General features: G+C 36.5%; 2 protein-coding genes across 12 annotated transcripts in view; one reads left to right on the forward strand and one right to left on the reverse strand.

Moving 5' to 3' along the window:
• The window catches only part of ANGPT2 (angiopoietin 2), a 41,892-nt gene extending 37,170 nt beyond the window's left edge, over positions 1-4,722 (reverse strand). Inside the window, exon 1 of one of the 2 annotated variants that reach the window (XM_064412150.1) lies at positions 4,066-4,722. In XM_064412150.1, the coding sequence (XP_064268220.1) occupies positions 4,066-4,350 (285 nt within the window). In that variant the 5' untranslated portion in view covers positions 4,351-4,722. The remainder of the gene's footprint in view (positions 1-4,065) is intronic. The other variant, XM_064412149.1, reaches the window with a different exon arrangement.
• MCPH1 (microcephalin 1) overlaps positions 1-24,176 on the forward strand; it is a 122,322-nt gene that overhangs the window by 83,766 nt on the left and 14,380 nt on the right. For 2 of the 10 annotated variants that reach the window (XM_064412136.1, XM_064412140.1), the window contains one exon: positions 15,515-15,583. The exons of the other annotated variants lie outside the window; for them this stretch is intronic. In XM_064412136.1, the coding sequence (XP_064268206.1) occupies positions 15,515-15,583 (69 nt within the window). The remainder of the gene's footprint in view (positions 1-15,514; positions 15,584-24,176) is intronic. 10 annotated transcript variants of the gene reach the window in all.

Here is a 24,176-nt window from a genome sequence, read left to right on the forward strand (position 1 = left end):
TTGGTGTTGGCACAATGACACAGATATGGTTTCTATAACAGTTTTTAAACACATGCAATAGTGTAATTTCAAATCCTTTCACTGAAATTTACCTACAGGAAGTACAACAAAAAACTGCATGATTATATCATCCAGAGTAGTGAGGAAACTTAATCTGGTGACATATTAGTCTGAAAGCAAGAAAGTATTTTCTTTTGAGTCCTACCAGTTTTCTTTTGCTTAGCAAATAATCGTTGATAGACAGAAACAAGCGCTTCTCACAATAAGTAAAAACAGATGCATTACTTAAGAAAGGAATGTAGGATTCAGAGTCAGAATGATTTCTTAAGTACTTCAAAATCCAACTCTGTTCACTATATTTTTTCTTATTCATTGTGTGCAGATGGTTTTGAATGGCAGCATGGCAAATTATCTTTTTGTATTTGACAAATTACATTCAGCACAGCAATAATTATAACCTTTCAGGGTATCAAGGCAAGGGAAAATGAATCTCAGTTAAGTGTATCCAAAGATACTGCATTTCTGTCAGCAGTGCATCCCCCTCCTAGTCTGCTGGGATGATTCAGGAGGAAGCTCTGGTAATGGGCTTAAATGTTGACTCCTGACACAGATTTTTATTTGCTAGTCTTTTGATCTGCTGATAAACTACAAATAAATTACCTATATTCCAGATCATCAATTTGATCATACACTGTTTTCAGCTGTTTGTAACAGGAAAGACTAAGAAAATATGACCTGTTTCTTTTACACTATTGCTGTGGGCAGTCATAGGATCCAGTCAATATATTAAGAAACAAATTCAAGTCAGCATTCAGTTATTTCAGTGTCTTAATATCTGGAAAAAAAATGCATTTCCTTGAGTACAAGTGCTGTGATTCAAATGGTAAATCTGCCATTTATTCAGATAGAAATAGTTGAATTGTTGAACCTAAGGGATTGCCTGTTTTTTAGGAATATCTGACAAACTGGTGTTGTATATTGAAAGTTCCAAAGTACAATAGCCAACATATATGTTTATATTTAAAATTTCCAGTCTTGTATCTCACTTGCATACCAACCTGCTATCGTCTCCAGTTAACTAAAAATTTTATTATTGAGAGCATTATGCTCCTTGCTCACACACACATTTGGAAAAAAATCTTACACTTCAGTATACAAATTGATCCCAAGATAGGAAAAGTCAAAGAGGAAAGTTCATTTCAGGTATATTGCAGCACAGCTGATCTAGCATTTTGGCCTTTGCTTCGAAGTATCACTTACTGGCTTACTGCTAAACCGTGGATTAGGTGGAATAGGGGTTTGTTCTAGCTTGTCATCTGAATGCTTAAACATAATCTGCTTTTCAAAAGACATTCTTCAGTTTTATGTCTAGCACATACAGTAGTGGCATAATGCATTATTAAAGTTCAGATTGAAAAAAGATGCATTTTCATGAAGAAGCAATTTGTAGTAACTGTAGAAAAAAAAAAGTCTTTTGTTTCCTATGCAGGAGCAGATCAGAAAAGAACCTGGACATATCCAACTCATTTTCTTCCCATTGTGTTTGTCCATTAAGCAGATGAAGCACACACTTCCCATGCTGTTCCATTCATACAGCCCAGTGTTCATTCAGAAACAGAACGTTTCCTTTAGTTGATGGATTAAAGGCAGGAGAGGGGGAGGTGTGTAAAAATGTTTGGGGATGTGCAATATTTCAGGGACAATGTTTAAAGTTTAATTCATGCTAGAAGTTTGTAATGTATATTTTACACAACTTCAAAACAAAACAAGTTCTGCTTCTTAAATGAACAAAACTAACTTTTAAAGAGAAAGACCCAATGAAGGTTTTTGTGCAATTGCTGAGAAGCCAAATGTCAGGTTATTTTTAAAAGCAATCTTGTATTACACTTTCAATACACTAAAAAAAATAAGCAAATACAATTTTTTTCACCCCATCTTGACTGACCTTGTACTATATTTTGGGAGGTTGAAATATGAACCTAAGAATGTGTATTAGAGACCTTAAAAAAAACAGCAAGTAAACTCTGTGAGCAACTTTAAAGGTTATTGTTTGCTTTTTATCTTCACTTGCAGACCAGGTGTCTCTAGCAAAGTAAATTTGAGGAAAAGCTACTTTTTGTTGGAGGCTCTTTGTGAACAAAACAGATGACATAGAGAGCAGGTGTTAAAATAGTGAAAAAGGCAAACAGTAGATATTTTACAGGATGTTTAGCTGTGGAAGATCTAGGAAAAAAACAAAAAAAACAACAGGCTGTTCTAAAGCATCTGATTTAGAAGCCTTTGCTCAAATACAAGAAATATTTCTCTATCTTGTAAATCAGAGTCTATCTTTTGATCCCCCAAAGAATGGGTTAGTGATACTTATCCCTATTCCTCTTGGCACCGAGTTCCCAGGGACTGACAGGAAAAAGCATAGTTTTTACTAAATAAGGATTCTTACTGGTTTCTGTTTACCTGATGCCACTTACGATACTGTGTTTGTCTACTTAAGTGGTATTTAGACTGAAGTGTTGTGTGATTTATTATTTATGTTAGGAAATTGCTTAGCAGCTGGGTAACTTAGACTGTTCTCCTTTGTGTGTTTTTCATCCTGCATTGCACAGCTGTTAATTGTGGTCTTAGCATTACAACAGTGAGCATTGTAAATTTATAAGTAGAAAGGTAAGTGGAGGAAAGTAAATTTGCCTGTTTAAAAAAAACAAAACCAAAAACTACTCAACTGACATTATTTGTGTCTCTAAATTAAGCATCCTAAACCTATAAAGAAAGATTTAGAATTCCACACTGGAGCCTACAAGTGTATGCATTTTGGATTTAAGCTTCAAGGCTCATTTCCAGGTTGATGAAAACCCTCTACTGTTTATTTTGGAATGGGAAGCTCAACACTCACAAATTTGCCAACAGGTTTCATTGGTTGTATCACAGGAGTTCTGTAACTTTGTAACTGATGAGAGGAGTGAGTCCTAATGCAAAATTATTTTGTAACTCTGTATGAAATGGCCATTCTTTGTAAAAAACTGAATTCTCTCTATTCACAACACAGATTTTTTTCACTATGAAGAAATCATTATGGCATCACTGGAACACTTATTTGGAAATACAGTGCCAAGTCTTTAAAAATTTTTTTTTTGCTTAGAAGACAGGCATTTTATAAAGGCTCATCGATTTACTATGAAATTAGACTACACTATAACACCTTTCCAGGTAGTAGTGAAATAAAGGTTTTTTAAATCAAAATCTGTTGAACTGCATAGTATTTTGAATCAAATTAATTTCTGTAAAAATGTGAAATAGTGATCAGGCTTATTCTCCAGTAATAATAAAAATATATGCTGCAATTTTTTTTCCTGCTCTTTCAGGTACAAATGTTGCCACTTTGGCAATAAACATGTCAATTTTCCCTTAGTTCCAATGGTACTGCATTAAGGGAAGTTCTGTGGTATCTGTAACACCTTTTCCAGGCTATTTTTCCCTTGAATCTTGTACATTTCACTGAAAATGTTACAGGATGCAAAGGATATCCACTAATGAATTTTCTTGAAATTCTATCACTTCACAAGGCTGATTTCACTGCAAGTCTGACTTGCAGCCTTTGCTGGAACTACAGTTATCAGTGTGGTTTAATAGGTTAATTTCTGCATTCAAGTTTTGAAATCACATTTCAGATAACACTTCTCAGGCATGCCTTGGATTAAGGTACATTCTATATTCTTTAAATAGATCTAAAATAGCCCTTGCCAGTTAATTATAAATTAGTAGCTGCTTCTCTCATGTCAGAAACTTCAGACATGCCCACAGTCCATCTGTGTATGTAATTTGTCCAAGCAACTGAAATGTAATGACAAACTTTAAGGCACAGTCTCTGCAGAACTGTGCAGTTCACTCTTCCTTGCCAGTTAATATTATGTTCTCAGACTGCAAACCAACTTTTTGATTGAAAGGCAATTCAGAAATTTAGCTTAGACAATGCACTCTGTGAATTTAGGCACTGTTCAAAAAAAAAAAAAATCACACTGAAGAGATAACAGGATGTTAAGTTTTTCGGATAGAATTGTATTACCCTACCTTCATTAGCCACTGAGTGTTGTTTTCCATGATGTTCTCAAGTAGCTGCAGTCTTTGAACTGAATCATCATAGTCCAGAGGTGCATCCCTTTGCACCGCGTTGGACACGTAGGGAGTGGAGGAGCGGCAGTTGTCCGCCTCAGGCAGGAGGAAGGTGTAGCTGCACGACCCGTGCTGAACCTGGTACTGCTTCTTGCCTATCGTCTCCATGCTCTTACTGAAGGAGTTGTATCCTGAAGCTAAGAATATGCCGCAGCCCAGAAAGAAGCAGGCGGCCAGCTGCATTTTAGTCCCTGCGGTAACTCGGCGGACCTAGAGAGCCTGGATGCGCTGGCCAGAGCCCGGCCCTAGCTAACCTGCGGCGCAGCCGAGCGCTCCGCTGCCATGTGCCGTCAGGCGAGGGCTGGGCTTGCCTGCCTGCCCCGGGCGGGCCGCGGAGGTGCGGCCGCTCGCGCCGTGCCCGCAGCTGTCAGCGCGGGAAGCAGCTGCGGCCGCCCCGCCTGGCCCGCTGCCTTCCTGCGCCGCTCCCGCCGAGCCCGCCCGGCCGCTCGCTGCCTGCCTTATAGCGGGGCTGGGTAAGAGCAGGCACACGTGTGGAGCCGGGCCGCTCCTCCCTCCCGGGCTCGCCTGGGCCGGGGGCAGCGCACAGCGGCTGGCGGGAGCGGGGCGGCGAGAGGAAACCCCAGGGAGGAGCCGGCAGCGGCAGGACCCCTGCGAATTCCTGCAGCACGGCTCTAATTAAGAGTTTCCTAGACAGAGCAATCAGCTCCGATAGCCTCCAACTATGCTAGTAAATTATTTGCGATGGTAGTCATTTTTAAGCTCTTTACCATCGACCACCCTCGCTAAGCACACACACACACACACACACACACACACACACACACACACACACACACACGAATGTCCCTGGGCTTGTTTGTTCTTCATTTATTTTCTTTAAACTGCTCTGAACCAAGATGCAATTTAGTTGGTGTTTAATACATTGTGGAATTACAGAAAAAGACACTGTCCCATGCACACAAAAGCAAGCTTGGGTATGTCCTTGGAAAGAGAACACGAGGGGCAGTAATTAGAGGTTTTCAGTTGAACACAGAATTTGTATTACTGAATCTCTGAGATGAACATTTTTAGGCACATCTTTCAAGAGTTAAGTATTGTATTTGCAAGCCTTTTATTTATTATTTTAAAGGCACCTTTTTTTTTCCTTTTTTTTTTTTTTTTATGACATGGCTAACTTTGGAAGTGCTAATGTTAATAAAAGAGTTAGAAAGCACAAGTTAGCTAGGACTGGAAGAGGAAAACCCATCCAGAGGCAGTGGCAGTAAGGCATAGCTCAGGAAGTGGCATGGCTGAATAGGAATTACCCTGTTAGCTCTGCCTAGCCCAATTCTGTGCCCTTGGGAGTGGGAAATACCCATAAAAGGGGAGGGAAATTCTAATAAAGTATTTGAAATTTATACGTAAGAGCAAATAGGACTACTTCCCATCTCCCATGGTCTCTGCAATAATCAGTCATTTTGAAAAAGTGGAAAATTACTAGCCTTACCAGACCCTGGGAAAGAGTCCATTCCACTGAAATTTTGGAAAAGTTTACCTCTCTGTAAGAAGCAATTGTCTTCTTGAAACCAGCATGATAGGATACTGAGTCCTGAAGACAAACTGCCTGAGATTTTGGCTAGGTCTGGATCTGGAAACTGTAGATTTTTCCCCATTAAAATAAACAAAGGGAATGCCATGCTAGTGAAACTAACATGAATTACTGAGCAAAGTTTCTGATATTCAAGGAAAATCCCAGCATGTCTCAGGATCTCTTAAGGCAGACTCTTACATAACTTGCTTTATCTCGTATAGTGTATTAATGTGGCTTTACTTTTTTATATCATGGAAGTTGTGTTCAGGGGTTGTCAAAAGTCATTGTAGCAGCTAAAATTTATGTCTTAGATTGTTGGAAGCTGCTGATATTTCTTTACATAGTTACCTCTGGAAAGGAAAATCTCTAGAATTAATTCTGACAAATTCCAAAAAAAATCTGATTATATTTAGACTGTGATGAGTGAAACCAATTTGTTGGATTTTTTCCTGTGGAGTATTCATATGCCACTGTTCATCCTTCTAACCGGAGGAAACAGAGGAATATATTTGGAACGGTCAAGATTATTTGCAACAAAATGTATGTATTTGGAGGGTTTGATATATGAAGTATGCATTCTCCATCCCTTCAATTTTGTCTTGCAATAGCCAAGCAGATAAATGTGACAGCTACTTGCATTGATAACAAAGTTTCAAACTTGTTGTATACTGATTTCTAATTTTCAATGAAGTCTTTGAAAGAATGTTAAATTTCATGTGAATAAGTCTTTGCAAGATACTTGACCAACCTACTATTATCCAGTGAAGACAGAAAATAGCATTAGATTAATGCACTACCCTGTGTGAAGCATTTCTATCTAACCAGACATTCCAATTCCCTATTTTCTGTTATTTGGATACTTTAATTAATTTGCTAATTTAAATGAGAATTTCCCATTGCAACTTGTCCTTAGGTTGGTCTGTTCCCTGTTTTCCTTGCACAGCTAGCCCAAAAAAATTAAGGGCCATATCGTACTAGTCATCCTTCCTTTCACCACCACGTGTGTATAGTTAATAGAGTAATGCTAAAAATTAGATTGCTCCAGTCCTGGAAATATCTGTCTCTTAATGAGGAAGAACTGGAGGATAATCTTTCTTTTCCTGATTATATTTTCATGGATTTTTTTAATTCTTTAGTTACATATCAAATGAAAATATGAGACTGAGCAGTGTAGTCTTTTAGAAGTTTTATTTTTAATTATTAGAACTCTACTCAAGGGACTGAACACATATAAAGACAAGATGTGAGGGACAATCTTCTGAGAGTTCATTAGACAGGATCTCCATGAGAGGCTTGATTAAATCAGTAGTTTTTGAATGGCTATAAAGCTTGCCATCTGTATGCCACCCTAATAAGTCACAGCACAGTTGTAATCTGGCAGCTCAATTTTGCTGGGTTTTGGAGGAGAGATAAGTGTCTCTAAAGGTTTGAACTGGAGTCTGTTTTCCTTTATGAAAGGCCAAAGCATGACCCTGGGAGGCCCTTGTTCTGTAATGAGGCCAGGAGCAAAACTGAATTTGGAGACTGCCTAGAAAGCCTTGCTGTATCTTGGACCTCCACTAGGGAGAACTGTGGTTGTAGGAATACTGGAAAGAGAAACAAGTTCACCTTTTACTGTATTTTAAGCTGGGCTTGGGTTTTGTGTCTTGGGTTTTTTTGGTTGTTGTTGTGAATGAATAAATGAGTAAATGGCCAGTTGCTATGGCAGCTGTCTGCAGTTCAGGGAAAAGATAAGGAAAGCACAGGTATTATTTTGAGAAGTGACAACAAACTCCTAATGGAAGACTCTTACCAGTGCAGCAGGCACCACCACTTAGCTTCTGCTCACTGAGTTTCTCATCTAGGTCTTGCAGTAACACCCTGAGGTTCACCATGGTAAAGTTTTCCCCAAGCGTTCATTGATAATCCCAGGCTGTTGGGGCACTAACTGAAATACAACCCAAGTAACCAAGAGAGGGCTTTGCTGTTTCCCCATCTGGGTCCAATGGACTCATATTGCTTTAACGAGGTGCTCTTTCCCACTGTCCAGGAAAGTCAGTGATTGTTCACCTTGCCAACGAAATAAATACACATCCCTTTAACCCTTCGCTGCAGCTTAGTGCCGTATTTGGTGCATCTTTTGGAGCAGTAGATTGTGATCCTTCACCCTTTCTATCCTTTTGGGAGCAGCTTTCCCAGCTGTGGAGGAGGAAGTGGTCTTCTCTGCCTCTCCAGAGAGTCAAAGCCAGTCAGAGTTCAGGGGAAAAGAAAGTAGTAACAGCTAAATTTAGAAAACTGGTGTGAAAAGTAAGTAAGTTAAATCATTTTTGTCCTTGAAATCTGAGGAAGAGGAAGGAAGATGCCTGCATACAGCCTTTTTACTGAGCCTTAGAGGCATTTTAACAAGTCTGCTTGAAAGGAGGACTTATTCTAAAAACTGAATGACTGAGAAGGTCTGTCCCCTGTCAGTTATGAGAACGACCATTTCTTTGTTAGACATGTTGAAGTAGGGAGGAATTTAAATAATTTGGCATGGAGTCTTATAAATGTCAGAAACTGAGTAAAAAGTTATAATTCAGGCTAGTCACATCCTCTCAGTATTTCTTTCATGTTTGTTGTTCTCTTCATCTTTCATTTCTGCTGTCGATACGGAGTGTTGTATTTACATTCATGATACATTTTTTCTGTAAACTAAAATATAGCTTTCAGCCTGTGAGTTCCTGCTTGCTTTAGAGCTGAGTGTATACAGTATATGCCATAAAATACCAAATAGTGGATTGATATATTTAAAGTACAAATTAGATCTTTCCCTTTTTAGAAAGAAGATATCCACTCTACAGAACTCACCTTATAAGCAGAGCTGAAATGTGTATTTTGTCAAAACTAAACATTTAGAACATTTTGCCAGATGTGTGCAGGCAATTTCCTTTCCTGGGAAACAGTAAATTCCCTTACTCAGCCAAGGTTTCTTCCATGCAGCAGATGACTAGGCTGCTCTGAGAGAGATGCCTGAATTCTACTAACATTATCTTTCCAACTCCCATTTTACTTACAGCTGCACAGCTTCTGTTTGACAGGCAGATACAGAGATCTTGTGAGATCTCTGATAGAAAAGGAGGCATATAAACTTAAGAAATATAAGAAAATGTTGACTTAGCTTTAATCTGCTATCTACAAACTTTGCCACTTTAAAGATGCTGATTTAGTAGATAAGTTCTCATTTCAGCAGTTTACTCATTTTAGGAAGGGAAAATCATAAAATATGTGCAAACTAAAGACAAGTAGCTTTTGGTGCTGCATTCTTACAGGGATATTCAGGGATATTACATTCTACGTATGTAAATGAAAATGCTGTAATGTAACTTCAAAATCAAATCTGAGATGAAAAATCATCTGAGGCATGGAATAAATTAATAAAGTATTTTGTATATTCCTGGTATTTACATTCCTCAATGTCAAGTTCCCACCTTTGGTTCCTGGGACTTTAATATTTGTGATAGTTCCATTTGCTGTCTTTAAAATATTTTCCTTCACTGTAAGTAGTTCAGCATTTTTCTCAGGAACAAATGTCAACAAGGACAAGACTCATGAACTTGTAACTTAAAAAACAGGGAACAGGATCTAGGACCCTATTGGATTTTTAGGCTGATGAAAATCTTGTCTGTTTTTAGATCTTACACTCTTTTTCAGAAATGAGTGATAGGTTATTATGCTTTCCTATAAGCCAAACAATTTCTTTTCATCCAGACCCATAGTTCAGATTTTTAGCACTTTAAAATTAATGATTATATCTTAACAATCTTTCCTAGTTTCCCCACCATTTGCTCATTATATTTTTTTATTCCATCTGAGCTTCTGCACCAGTCTCTCATGACTTCTTGAACAAAATCTCAGGATTCCACTCACTTTCTCAGCTGCAGTTTATTTCTAATCACTCAGAACATCTGGTGTAACATCTTGTGAATTCATAATCAACTTCATGTTCCATCTCTGACGTTCCATCACGTCTCCTTTGAGTGCCCTTCCTTACAAGGGAGGGCATTTGCCCAATAGTTCTCATATTGTACTTTTGCTGAAGGGACAAGAGGTCAATAATCTGATCCACTGAAAATTTCAGTTACCACTCTATCTTGGTGACTCAGTCTGTTCTTTCCCATCTTGCTTTGTAACATCCAATCCATCATTTCAGTACACAGTATTTTTCCTAGATGTCACAGCACCAGTGGAAGCATAACGCAGCCAAAACCAGACTTTGTGTATTCCCTTGGAAATTCTTCCATTCCCCCTTTTTATCTTTAACAATTGACATTGCCACCATCCTGCAATGCATTTAAATCTATAATCTGCAAGTTTTGTTTCCTTTATGTTATGATGTTTTATTCTCTCCCTTTCTTGATGCTGTGCTTTCATTAATGTGTCTAAAACCCCTATCTTGGTCCCTATCATCAACATACTGAATTTCATAACACGATCTGTCTGGCTTCTCCATAATAGTTGAAATGTGACTTGCTTATGAAGCTTATTATATTAGTTCTGCCTCAGTAAATTACGTTCAGCTTTGCTATCATAAGGATAGATGGTTAGACAACCATCAGAGCTTCACAAAATTAGATTATATGCTTAATTGCTTTGAATTTGGAAGATCTGAATTCAGCACCTCTCCTGCCAATATGTCAACGTTGCTTTCTTTGTAGCCACTGGCTGAATTGGCCTTCCTGGACTGTCTTGGGTTAAACTTATGTTATCTTTTCTCAGATAATCAGATATTTAATTTGATCATATCTCCAAATTACAGACTAATTTTGGTGTTCCACTTTTTTTAATGTAACACTGTATTAACATTAAAAGACATTATCTATATAAGCATAATTATATCTGTATATATGTATGTGCTTAGTATGTTGTTGATGCCACTGTACCTAAAATATAATTGGTCATGTTAATTTAGTTTCGGACTTTATGATACCACATCCTGAGTAATAACAATAATGGGGTTTTTTTAATTCCTGTCATTATCACTTCCATACTGCAAAACCTTGTTAAATACAAAATGCTTCTTAATTTCTGCTGCTTCATTACTTTTATAGTGACTTCCTTTTTCAGTCTAAATTTTTAAGTGACATCTAAAGTAGAATTCACAAGTATCTACTGAAATCTAGCCTATACAAATAACGTAGGCACATATCTAAGAAGACTCTTACTGTGCATTAATGAAGTTCCTGTTTGTAGGACAGATGGTAGCGTCTTTCACTGCGAGCATTTTCTAATAATGAATGTTATTTTAATCTTTGAAAGATGAGTCATCCACATACAGAAGTAGGAAGTGAGTCTTAGAATTATGAAGAATAGTTGCTACATGTTCTTCCTCCTTAACATTTTTATATCATTTGGCTATAGTGCACAAAGGCTGTGCTTATTCTCTTCAGAGTTATGTGATGACAACAAACTTTAGCTGGTAGCAAGTATAATTACATCTTAAATAGCACGGGTTCAAAACTAACATGGAAATTACAACTGATGTTAAGGATCTTACAATTGCCCTGCTGAATATCTGACAGTGTTAAGTGCTGTGCCCTGTCTATCTCCCATAGTGGGAAAAACATAATAAAGCACTTGTTTAAACAGGTTACCATTGGTTGAATCTGAATAACTTGTGTGCTAATGTGTACTAAAGCCTTTAAAACCTGTTATGAAAAATGGTTCCCATAGCACTTGTGTATTTACTCTTTACTGTTGAATTATAAGTTAAAAACTTAACAGATGTCCTTACTCTGCATGCTAATATACTGTTTCTATGCTTTGAAAAATGTCTTTTAAATTACAGTTTTGTACATTTGGACAACTTAAACCTAAAATCTTTATGTAAGGTTTTGACTTTTGTTATAATATGTGAATTCTGTATTATGTTGATGTGAAAAGGCAGCAGACTCTGAAAGAATCCAGAAGGCTTTTGGAAAATGAGAAGTCTGCCTTACTGACATCCTAAGAAAAATGCATATGCCGTTTGTTTAAAGGAATGTATTTCTAAAAGTCTAAGCAGTTGACAGTAAGATAGCCTTACAAATCACCCCAGTGCCTGTGATTTCAATCCTTCCTCTTGTAAGCAGTCAGTCAGCTTAGCGGAAGGTTCTCTCATCTGGTAATAGCACACTTATTTCATAATAACAGCATGTCACACTTCCGAAGAGCATGTTCAAGTTGAGATCTGAATTCAAAGATAAACTGGTGTCAAAGAGGGAATGAAAAGGAAGTGAAAAACTGTGTAAGAGGAATAAACAACACTTTCAGAGAGGGAGAGGACATTTATGGCAACAGTAAGGTACCTAGTTCCTGACATCTGTTTCCCTCAAGAAAAAAATACAGTACATGCACTAACCTTTTTATGAAGAGTGCAAGAAAAATATTCGCAGCATGTTTTCATATATTCATATTTGTTGAACTGTATTATGGATGTCTAATTTGAAGTGGACAGAGCAACAGCAAACTATTTTTGCACTCCATGAAGATAAATATTTTCTTCTTTTCAGCACTAATAAACATAGTTCGGTAATAGTTCTCAAAAACATTGCCCACCCTCTTGCTGATTCTGCCACGAAAACTGGGCATTCTTTTTGTTGTTGGTTTTACTGATGTAACAAGCAAAGGAAGGAATTAAAGTGGGTTTTTTTTCTCCCTGGTTAGTGAGGCATCAGAACCATGATGGGACAGCACAAAGATTAGCTGCATACAGGTACCAAGATTAGGGCTTCTTTGAGTTTGGACTCCTTGCCTCTGTACAACTTACTGATCTGTAAACATTAACGTAAGTACCTCATTGGCTGAGTAATATTCTGTTCTTTATCTCTCCAAATAAATCCTTTGCTGGAAAGATAATCCTCCATCTCCAGTGGAATATGTAGACAAGACCAAATCTCTTATAAGTATCCTATCATTAAAGTGGTATATTTTCTTCTCAACACAAACCAGTTGGAAAGTCCTTTTACTGAACTTTTATCTAAATCAGAATTATTACTTCAGTAATTTCCCTACACAGAAAATTCAAATATTTAAAAAGCTTTAATCCATCTCACTAGAAATATATGTACAGGGAATTTGAAGATGACATTGGTGATGTCTGTATTGTTTGAATATGCATCTACATTCAGGCTAGCCACAGCCAAACTAACTTTTATTTAAAAATCAAATTGTTCAGTCTTAGCTTATTAGCTGGAGGCTGAGCTTGATTATAGAACATCTTGCTTGTATTTTTATGCTCTTACTTGATTTTTATGTCAATATTTTCAGTCAAATCTGTGATCAAATTCTATTATAAATAACTAACAAAACTTCATCTTTGGTTTTAAATTATACATTCTGATTTGTTACTGTTTCAGCATTATGGCCTGAGCCCTAATTGCCATGTCCACTGAATAGCATTTTTCTTGAACATAAATAACTTTATTTCTAGTTCATCAAATTAGTGATCAGCTGATGTTCTTCTACTAATTTCTGCTTTTCTTTGCCTATTCACCCACTTGAGTGTCATTTTTAGGAAGCATACGTTCAGATATTTACTAGATGATGTCCTGAAATGACGTCTCCTAACTCAGCCAGCTTAGAATATTTTCTTTTTGCATTAATAAAGATTGTATCCTTGTGTAGGGTGTTAAGGTACCCTTCTTTGATTAAATGCATGTACTGGGTCAACCAATATTTACTTGTGGAGTCAGTGAAATTTCTCTCTGTTCATCACGAGGAGACTCTTGGGTAACAAGTTCAGATGACAGCACCAGAAATTAGGTGAAATGAATGTAATGAAACTTATGGAAATAAGTTATGGTTATTCATGGTTTCAGATGTGTTTCATTGTCTCATCTTAAAGTGCTGTTGTTGGTATATTATCAGTATTTTTTATTTTATTATAGTTATCAGACTGTTGTCTCCAAACTGTGTTGTTTTGCAGCTCTTGTCTTTCAGTAATGGATTCAGTTGGACTGTGAATTGATTAAAAAAAGCCAGGCCAATAAGAAATTGGGTCTAAATAGATTGTTCACCCTGGAAACATAATTATTTTATACTGTAGGCATATTTTGCATGGCTAAGAGCACTATACCTTTGGTTAATGTCTGTTGAAATGTTTAAGCAGGGACTGTTCTGGACCCCCAGTACAGCCCATGATGAGGAAGGATGGATTGAGTTTTCAGCCAGCTGGGAAGTATTCCAGGCAGAACTACAGCAAGCAGGGAAACTGTAGGGAGCCATGGCCTAAAATTTGTTTTAATTTCATACAGAGTATAAAGATATATCTTCTGAAGCCAAGATCTATGAGACTGTAGAAAAGCCTCTCATGAGAAGCGATGGAATCCCTGTTGTATGAGTAATGCAGATGGCAAAACACTGAAAAATGTAAAGGAAAATCCCATGCTGGCAGCAGTATGAATTAAGTGATTTAATAAGCTTTTTCATCTCTTCATTTCTCTCATCAAACCTCATCACTTTGATGAAAGAAACAAAAATGTTTATGTTGGACCTCCATGTGAAAAGTGCTTCTAGGAAAAAATATCCCTCTTCAGATGATAAAACTATAATTAATATAGTTGAAATAATCCTTGCATTTTCTCACAGACATTAAATTAAACCTATCAGGCACAAGCAGTATTAATGCCTGCAAACTGTTAAGCACAATTATTCCAATATAAGGCAGCAGTGGGTTTAATATTAGAAATTGTTGTGGTTTCAGATTTCTTTGCAATATTGGGACAACTTAATTTTATATTATTAATTCCGTCAATGAAATGGAAAAGAACACAGTTATTCCAACTGCTAAAAGCATCAGAGTGGGACTGTGCTTCATAGATTATTATTGCCCACACAAAAACCTTCTTGGCTAAGAAGTTTGCAACCAGACAAATTATTCTCAATTATTGATGGCTTTCTTGCTGCTTTTGCTTTCATTTGTTTTTAATAGAAAACTTGTTTAAACATAATATCTACAGTGAATAATGTTTTTAAAATGCATTTAATGGACATCATGATCTGAAAAAGCTACAAATTTTACATCAAAATCAGATTGCTCTTCATTAACTTGTGATAGCTTAATTTCTCTACTTTTATAACCTCTATTTTTGAACATTTATTTGATGTGAAGTGGGCTCCTTTGTATTCCTGTGTTTTTTACCTTGCTGGTTGTGCAATGGGGGCAGAAAAATCTGTGCTCACTTAGCTCTGACCTAACTCTGCTGGCCCACAGTTTTAGACTACAGTACACCCAATAAAGAAAAATAACACATGCTTTTAAGATAGCTATTTCAATAAACTGATAGCCTTAAGGACTAAAAAAAAAAAAAAGTGATGCTTTAAATGCAAACTTGGGGCTTCTCATTTAGAAGACTTTTCTTTTTGTGATACATCTGTCATGGAAAATGATCAGAAGCTGCTGAAGTAAACAAAATGTGGGTCTGTTCTGCATTATTGTAATTTGCAGATGCCCTGTGCCTGCTTGCAGAGGATGGCCCGAGGCTTTTAAAACTGTTAATGACATGAACAGTAGCCAAGACTGTCTTTATTTGAAATACAAGTGTATTTTTAAAATAAACCAGAATGTGTGAATCGTCACACAGTTGCCATTTGCATTAGCTTTACACAGTGAGAATTTTTTTAAAATATACAGATTTCTCACCAAACATTCTGTGGACTAGTTAAACAATTGGAAGCATTTTCAAGAAGTGTTACCACTAGTTCAAATATTGGCTTTTGTGGCTGGTACAAATCAGGCTTTACAGTAAATGAAACTTTGTTTCCTTTCATTGATTTCTCAATGTTCATAAATTCATTAAATGTTCGTTCATCAAATTCCAGCTCTTTTCTGGCTCTTCCATGTCAGAAGGAGGCACCTGTTTCCAAAACAATGAACTGGCAGATGGCTCAGTAAGTATTGCACCATATCACAGCTGGTGGAATGAAGTAATTTTAATGAACAGAAATGAAACAGAAATTAAAGTATTCAGAACTAGAAATAAGGGAGAGAGGATTTCTTATCTTGTCCTTTTCTTTTTCTTCTTGGTTTGTTTTTTTTTCTTGTTAATATTCTTCTATAAAGGTAGAGTTGCGAATCCTAAATACTAATTGTTGAAATTCAGGACAGTTTAGGACTGGGTAACAGCTCTGTATGTGGACATCAAATACACTGTAGCTGATAGTGCATCTGTTGTACATGAAGGTTTTATCCACTTATGCATAGTGTCATTTTTCCAGTTTACTAGGCATCTGAAAATCAGCCTGGTTTCAATGAAAATATGTAGAAAGCCATACTCCATATGCTTTTCATATGAGACATAAGACTTGACTGTGTAATACTGGACATCCCCCATTCTGTGGGACATCTGCCAAGCTCAGCAGAAATAAAAATTACAGGCAGAAGAATAAAACCAGAGGAATAAATGATTACTAAATCCTTATTCTGTTTTTAATTTTTATATTCTGCTCTGGTCTCAGCTGTTAGAGTCGACTTTTAACAATGTTTCTGAACTGGAATAGCCATGTATTCTGTACTTTAAAATGTTTTGTGGTTAAAACTTTGAAATATTTAATGTTCATAAATGAATGACAGATTTTCAGAGGTTCTCATTGTAGGCTTAGAGACTTCAAAAAAATCCTAGTATATCTCCGTTTGCGTCTTTAGGTAAGAATGTATCTCTGATCTATGTGCCTGGAAGAGCCTAAGAGTCTTTTAATGTATTCTGTGCATGAGTAGTTTAGGTTGTATTTGAAATGTAAACTGCAGCTGTTACAAATTTTCTCAAGAATTTTGGGGTAAAAGATAAATCTTGCCTTGGTTTTGGGTGTTGCCAGTGATTATGTTACTGTGTCCTTTTGGTCTGTTATGTCCTAGATTATGAACTAATTAGATTAAGAAAGAAATGATAGCTTAAATTTAGGGGAAATAATTCTATTCCTCATGGTTACAGAAGCAGGAAAATGTTTGTCTGCAAAATGGCAGTAGAAGGCAGCAAGTCAATAAAACCCATATTTTTAGTATGATTTTGAAAGCCAGAATCCTGGTTTCTGAATAGTTCTGTTAGCAGTCCCAGAAATGAAAATTCTAAAGTCCCATTGTAAGACCTTCCTTTCACATTTCCAGAATGTGAAAGTAAATACTGATAACATCTGCCTATTTGGCATTGCTTTCAAGGTGTTGTTTTCTTGTATTTATAAATCTAATACTGTCCAACTCCTTTTTATTGGCATGTATGTGTTTATTGTACCTAATAAGAAGCAAGTCCTCTCAATTCCTTGGTTGCTGTAGAGAACTTCAAAGTAAATTAGAATTGGGTTCCTGTCTACAATACCATCCACAGTCACATACAGGTTTCACTTGCTAAAACTTACTGTGGCTGCAGGTAGAACTTTTATAATGTTCAAGATAATGCATGTGGAGGATTTTTTAAGCATTTCAACTGCCAGTCTAATGGAAATAACCCTGAGAATATTTACCTTCATTTGTCATGCTTTCCGTTTTAGTATTAACTATATTGCAAGAGAGAGCATAAATCATCTACTTGGCATCTCACTTTACATCCCAGGTTAAAAAAGGTACTACCAGGCTATTACTTTCTTTAAGTTACATGCTGCTTTTTTAGTATTCTAGTCTTTCACTGCTGTTTCTTTGTCTGTGTTACATCTGTGAAACTCAGAATAATCTCTGTGTTCAATGCATTGCTAACAGACACAAAAGGAAATTTTACATATTCAGGATGCATATGTAAATTACTATTTTTATGTAATAAAGATAGATTGTTGAGCCTGGCACTAATTTTATCCTTTATTACCAGTGAAGACATGAGAACTTGAAGTACATCCTGCTTCCATACCAGGGAAATTGGCTCAAACTGGAAGGAGGAAGACATAGCATCATTTTTTGTGGAATACGTCCTTTAAATGTTAGTTCACAAAGAACTGCTGAGTCAAAAGGCCAATTTTATCTAAAATTTGTTTTTTAAAATGTAGTATACTCAGATATACATAGAACACGTTACAAAATAGCCAAGATAAAACAGTTCTAGAAACCTGTTGGACTTTATGAATGCACCTGATTGTTGCTGAGGAGCCCATGCTGGGAAGGATACCCTCCTACTTCTGTGCCTTCTCTGGCTGATGTGCCTAATCTATGCACATGACTATAATCTAGGAACTCATGATTATGTTCTGCAATGACTTACAAATAACTTTAACATGCTAATTAGCTCCTAAAAACAGCTCTGTTTTATCTACATTGCTAATTTTCCAGGATAAAAATAGTTCTGTAATTCCTTTTTACCACTCTGTGGTCCTTGCTTATAGTTCAATGGCCTCATATATCTGACTAATATAATCTTTCTGTCTTGGTACACTTTAGTCACAAAATCTTTTCACTGGTTATTTTGCTTGTAGTTGTGATGTATGTCTCTAGTTTCCTCTCTGCATTTGACTAGTTTGGATTAATATGGAAATGAAAAATGAGTGAATGTGAATTTTTTGGTAATAGAAGGTTGTTGACAGCTTGTTCCAGTCCAGAATTTTCTCAGCACATAAACATAGACTACATTTCATAAAACAAAACTGCAGTTTTTGTTTGTTTGCTTTGGGATTGTTTTCGAAGTTTCTTGAAAAGATATGATTCTTAAATGAAAAGAAACACTGGGATGAATTTAGAAGGGGATAACAAAGTACCAGAAGAGCAAGCAAAGACTGCAGTAAAGAAGCTGAAACTGGTATACAGGTAATAGGAACAGGCCTAGGCCAATATTAATTGCAAGGAAGAACAGATGTTTCTATTGCTCTATTGATGTAGATTTGGTAAATTTCTACTTTGCTCCAATTGTAGCATGTTATGCATGCATTACACATGCTTTCACATTATCCTCTGAACTATAATCTTGCACTTCTAGAAAATCAACACTTAGGGAAACTGTGTTATCATTTGAAAACACAATCAAAGGTTTACTTTGATCTTTTTTCCACGGTAGAAAAAATATAGTCAAGTTTATGTGCCTTTGTCTTTTCTCTTCTGGTGATGTTGCACTGGATTGTGTTTGTATGATTCATTACGAGCTCACTGGCAGATGGTCACGTACACTTTGCAAAAGTGCTTGATGCTAATAATCAGCTTTTAGCTTTAATATTCTTTTCCTACTGTAAGTAATGTATATTGTCGTAATGCCTAGAAATATCATGGTTGTTTTAGTCACTGCCATCTAAATATCTTTATCCTTCAGTAAAAAAGATTTCTCTGTACACGTTCAATATTTTATGAGTGAAACCTACTGCATGTATGGATGGTAGTGACAGGAAAATTGGAGTTCTGTCTTCCATATATGAATAAAATGGAAGAATGAAACTTTCATGATACCAGGATGTGCTAGAAAACCTCCTGGCTCCTGTATATTATGATTTTTTATTTTTTTTTTGGTTAAGCCATTGGAGCCCCACAGGGGTTATACAGCTAAAGCTTCAGAAATCCTGCTTTGTCTTACTTGATCCTCACATTTGTTATGGTAGCAGGAAAGTGTTTATGTGTATTTTACTTGTTTATGTGTATTTTATTGCATAACAGTAAATCAGGCTTACATGCAGTGTTTATCTGTAATAGTTAAAATGCTGTCAGTCCAAAATACATTCCATTTATTTAGAAGGTGAACTTGCAAAGAACTACTTCTACATAGCACATAAAATTATGTATATAAGAACTGTTGCTTTATAAGAGGAAAAATGTGTTGAATTATGGGCTCTTATCATTACATTATCGTTTATTTAACAGTAGTTCTAGATGGAGTGGATCAAGAAGCCAAAATATGGTGGAACTTTGTGGAGACTCTTTATAGCTATGTTGGGAAGGGAAAATCTCTGGTCTGGCAGTTTTAGTGGAGCTGTTGAGATGCTCTTGTTGGCTTTAGTTTATTATAGTTGTAATACACTATATCCAGGCAATAAAATTAGTTACAAATCTGACTCCCTCAAAACACAGTGTTCATGCAATGGTTCCAGCAAAAATGAATTTTATTTATTTCATTAAAATTCCCTTATTTTAATACATTCCTTGCTGTTTCTTCATTTAGTCATAAACAAAAAGTTGTACTGCAACTCTGTTCATGTTCTTTGAAGAGAATATGACACTGAAGTCCATGACAGTGTCTCTACAGGGTAGGATCACAGCCTACAGACGTGATATTTTTCTGAATGTATTTCTCAATTACATCTCCTGAGATCTTTAGAATGTACGTTTTATCTGATATAGCTCCTCTTCTCAGGCACTTTCATAAGTGTGTCTAAAGTACAGTCTTAACTACAGAATTCTGTCCTCCAAAATGGAGGCTGCAGTAATTCACAGCTAATATGAAGAAAATACTCCATGAATATGTGCCAGATTTTGTCCTGCTAGTCTTAGTTTCCCTGATATAAGCATTTTAATAGTCTGCTTTGATTCCTAACTCCCACACCTTTGCTCTAACCACACAAACATCCAAAAAAATAAATTTTAAAATGTATTCATAAGATAGTCATCAAACTAAATTCCATCATCAGCTGATTTACTTTGCAATGATGATTTTGATTTGCTGTGCTTGTGAGTATATGTTTTTTATATATTAATAAACTTATGTACTTTTTCTTACTGTTTTGCATTCTATTATGTGTTGATGAGGTTCTGTTGTAGACCTTGGAGATTTTTTCAAAGACAAGAAATTCCATTGTCATGTTTTTCTTACAATGATTTATGTCTTGTGTATTGATGATATTTATCACCAGTATTTAAAAGATGGTCTAAATTCATAATTTTTAAAAAGTATTATTTGCCTGAAGTTGGTCTCAGAGGCTGCAATCAAAAAAGAGCCTCACTTTGCTCATCAGTATATTACTATTACAAGGATAGTATTTCTTCATTATTTTCCACTGAACATGAAAGCAGACTTTGTATTTCAATACATTGTACAAATCCAAAACAAAGGATAGTGTCTGCACCAGGGACCTTTTGATCTTCAGAAGAATATTTCTGTCCTTTTTTTCCCCAGTCGGACCGAAAGGTCACACTTTACCCATATTTCATTCTACCAGATTTATTTGTGGCCTGGAGGCTTTATCAAATGCATTTCCAGCAGAAAATTCTGGCAGTGGTTCACATGAGAGGCTTTTACCTGTGGAGATGAGGCAGCCTGATTCTGCTCACCTTCAATAGTCTTTGCTGCATGCCATGCCTACTTTTAAATCTGTTATAGAGAGAGAAGTCTAACAGCACTATGTTTGCCTGAGGGACAGGAATTTATGGGTAGTCTGAATGGGGTGGAATTGTGTTGGTTGTTTTAACAGTAACTATTAATTAGTATCTACCTTTTAAACTAATATATTTTGAACATATTAGGACAATCCAGGGGAAAAGTATAGAAATTCTGTTTAGTACTAACTTTCTAAAATCAAAGGAAATACACATTTAAGAATTAGTTTAAAGGTGTCCTCACTATCATGTTAAAACTGAAAAACATGAAAAAAAAAGTTTTGCCTAGCCTCAGAGATTCCTGCATGAATCAAGGTATGTAAGTGCCTTGAAACGGCTGCAGTTTCAACACAAAGCAGGGCCAAACTCTACAGATTTTATTGAGTACTATTACTGAAGTTCTGGATTTAGTTTAACATGAAGGAGGTAGATAACATTAATTAAATTTTGCACAGAAATTTACTATGTGGAACTACATAGCTGAGTTGATTGTGGCTTCGAAGAATAACTGTAAAATAGGAATGGCATAAATAATTGAAAGATCTGTTTGTCCCATCCCATTGGGTTTTTGGTCTGGCTCAGCTCATACTTATGAAACTAAAGATGTGCTCCTTGATGCAGTACCATAGTGTGATCCCATTATTATTATTCTTCTCTGTGTGATGTGGATTGAACTGGTTGCTGCTTACTCATGTAGAAGATGCTGAAGGACATATAGTGGTTCATCTGATGTTAAAACTAGACCATATTTTTTCTTGGGTTTTTTGCTTTGGGTTTGTTTGTTGGTTTTGGTTTCTTGTTTGGGATTTGTTTGATTGTCGTTGTTTTTTTTTCCTGGAGGTTCATAGAATCATAAAATGGTTTGAATTGGAAGAGGTCTTAAAGATAATCAAGCTGCAACCCCCTCCACCACAGACAGGGACACCTTCTACCAGACCAGGCTGCTCAAAGTCCCACCCAGTCTGGCCTTGGACACTTCCAGGGATATATCCACAGCTTTGTGCAACCTGTTTCAGTGCCTCACCACCCTCATAGTAAAGAATTTCTTCCTAATAGCTAATCTAAAGATAAATTAGATATCTATCTTCATCTTAAGGTCGTTCTGCTTGTCCTGGCACTACATAACCTTGTAAAGAGTCTCTCTCAAGCTCTCTCGTAGCCCCTTTAAAGTACTGGAAGGCTGTTCTAGTGTCTCCCAGGAGCTTTCTCTTCTTCCAAGCTGAACAATCCCAACTCTCTCAGCCTGTCTGCATAGGAGAGGAGCTCCAGCCCTCTGGTCACCTTTGTGATCTCCTCTGGACTTGCTCCAAGAGTTCCCATGCCCTTCCTATGCTGAGAACCTCAAAGCTGGATGCAGCACTCCAGGTGGGGTCTCAAGAGGGCAGTGCAGAGGGGCAGAATCCCCTCCCTTGCCCTCCTGGTCACACTGCTTCTGATGCAGCTTCTGATGCAGATGTTTGGCTCTCTGGGCTGTGAGTGCACACTGCCATCCAATCTCCTGTTGTGTGCTTTCCCCAAGAGCATCTCACCACAGCTGTAGGGCTGCTGGCTTCTTCTCAACAGCACTGCCAAGTCATTCTCCTTTTTGATGAGATCATTCCTCAAACATAGGGTTTTTCCAGGATTAACTGCACTATTTCTATTTTCATGCTGCCCTTGGAGGGTGTTGCAGACATCGTAGTGGTTATTTCTTTCATCAGAAGTTTTCGGCATCCTCCACTGGCTTTAGCCATTTTACAGTGGATGTTTTTTCTACTGCATTCCAGATTTGTCTAGAACACAGCCCTGAGCAGCTGACTGGTGGTTTAGCTTCATTTGCTGGAAGCCTTTGGTTTATAAGACAAAGAGGTAGTGCCCTCCACAAAGATACAATGTGCACATGGACTTATCCAAAATGGCATTTGTTTGACTAATTATAACTCCTATTATAGTGTCCTTTTGAGTTTGAGCTTCTGCCTGGGTGAATCAGCACTTCCAATTCTGTGGTTAAATAAATTTAGAAAAGAAACCACATATGTTGTAATATATAGACTGTATTGTACTTAAGCAGACAGTTACGTTATGCTGTGTTTGCAGGTCTGGTATTTACCTTTTCATGGGAATTTGTCTTTCTCATGGTTAATTGCAAATTAAGTAGATAGAGGTCAAAATGTGAAAATTAAGGAAAGAGGACATTGGAAAGGATTCTTATTGCTTTTATCTTATAGATTGTGCTGACGACAACACAGCAACATTTCCGCTTAAAAAAAGTTCAAATTATATGTTAAAGAATAGCATATTTCAAGTATTATGGTGTTCTAAAAATATTTTTAATTACTTTACACAGGTGGTATTACATTTGTATGGCATTAGAGGAATTATTACCTTTAATAACTTTCACAAGACATTATTAGTGGAAACCCTGCTACCCATGTTTTATCTCTGAGAACTGCATGCCATAATTAAGTGCACTTTAAAAGCCAAATTAAACTGAATGAACAAGTAACCAGTAAGGATGTTCTCTTGAGCATTCATTCTTACCATGATGAATGATGCTTGTTTTTCTCTTCTCTTTAATTAGAATGTTTCTACATTTGCCAAAGAAAATGTTGGAATGAAGACAAAAACTGAAATTATAGGAACAGGGTTTGATGTAATAGCTTATTTGTAAAGGAAACACAACTTGTTTGGTATTTTATTGAAACAGGAAGTTCAAAACCTCAGTACACACAAGCACAACAAATTCTCAGGTGCTAGTTGAGTCATCTGTTGTTGGAAGTAGCCTCATAGAAGGCTTCCCCTTGATTTAGTTTTAATCTTCAATTAACAAAGGGAAGGAAATTACATACAGATTTAGTTTTAGATTATGTGCAAAGCTCTCTGTTGCTTTTTAACTGTCACCCTGATGTGCATACTTTGTGACTGTATCATGCTGGCACTACCAAAGTGTGTCTCTGTGAATATATTCAGCTTTTAATGAACATAAAAAACCTGATGTATTCCTTTTATTTGTTAAATAACATAACATTTGCCTTGTCAAAGTATTTTGATTTTCCTTATCCTGTACCTGATTTCAGCTTTATTTCAAACTTGAGAGATAATAAGCTATGATAAATTGAGTAATTGATAAAACTACTGTTTTAAGTTTAGTATGGGATTACTTAATTTTTAACTGTCATATTTGTTTGTTATAAGAGGTCTGTTATATAGCAGAGAAGAGCATGACAATGCCATGTAGTTTTGTTTAACTGTGAAATCATTAAAAACCATTTCAGAGTTTATGTGTGTGTCTTCTCA

This window comes from Passer domesticus, chromosome 3, assembly GCF_036417665.1.
Source record: "Passer domesticus isolate bPasDom1 chromosome 3, bPasDom1.hap1, whole genome shotgun sequence".
NCBI lineage: Eukaryota > Metazoa > Chordata > Aves > Passeriformes > Passeridae > Passer > Passer domesticus.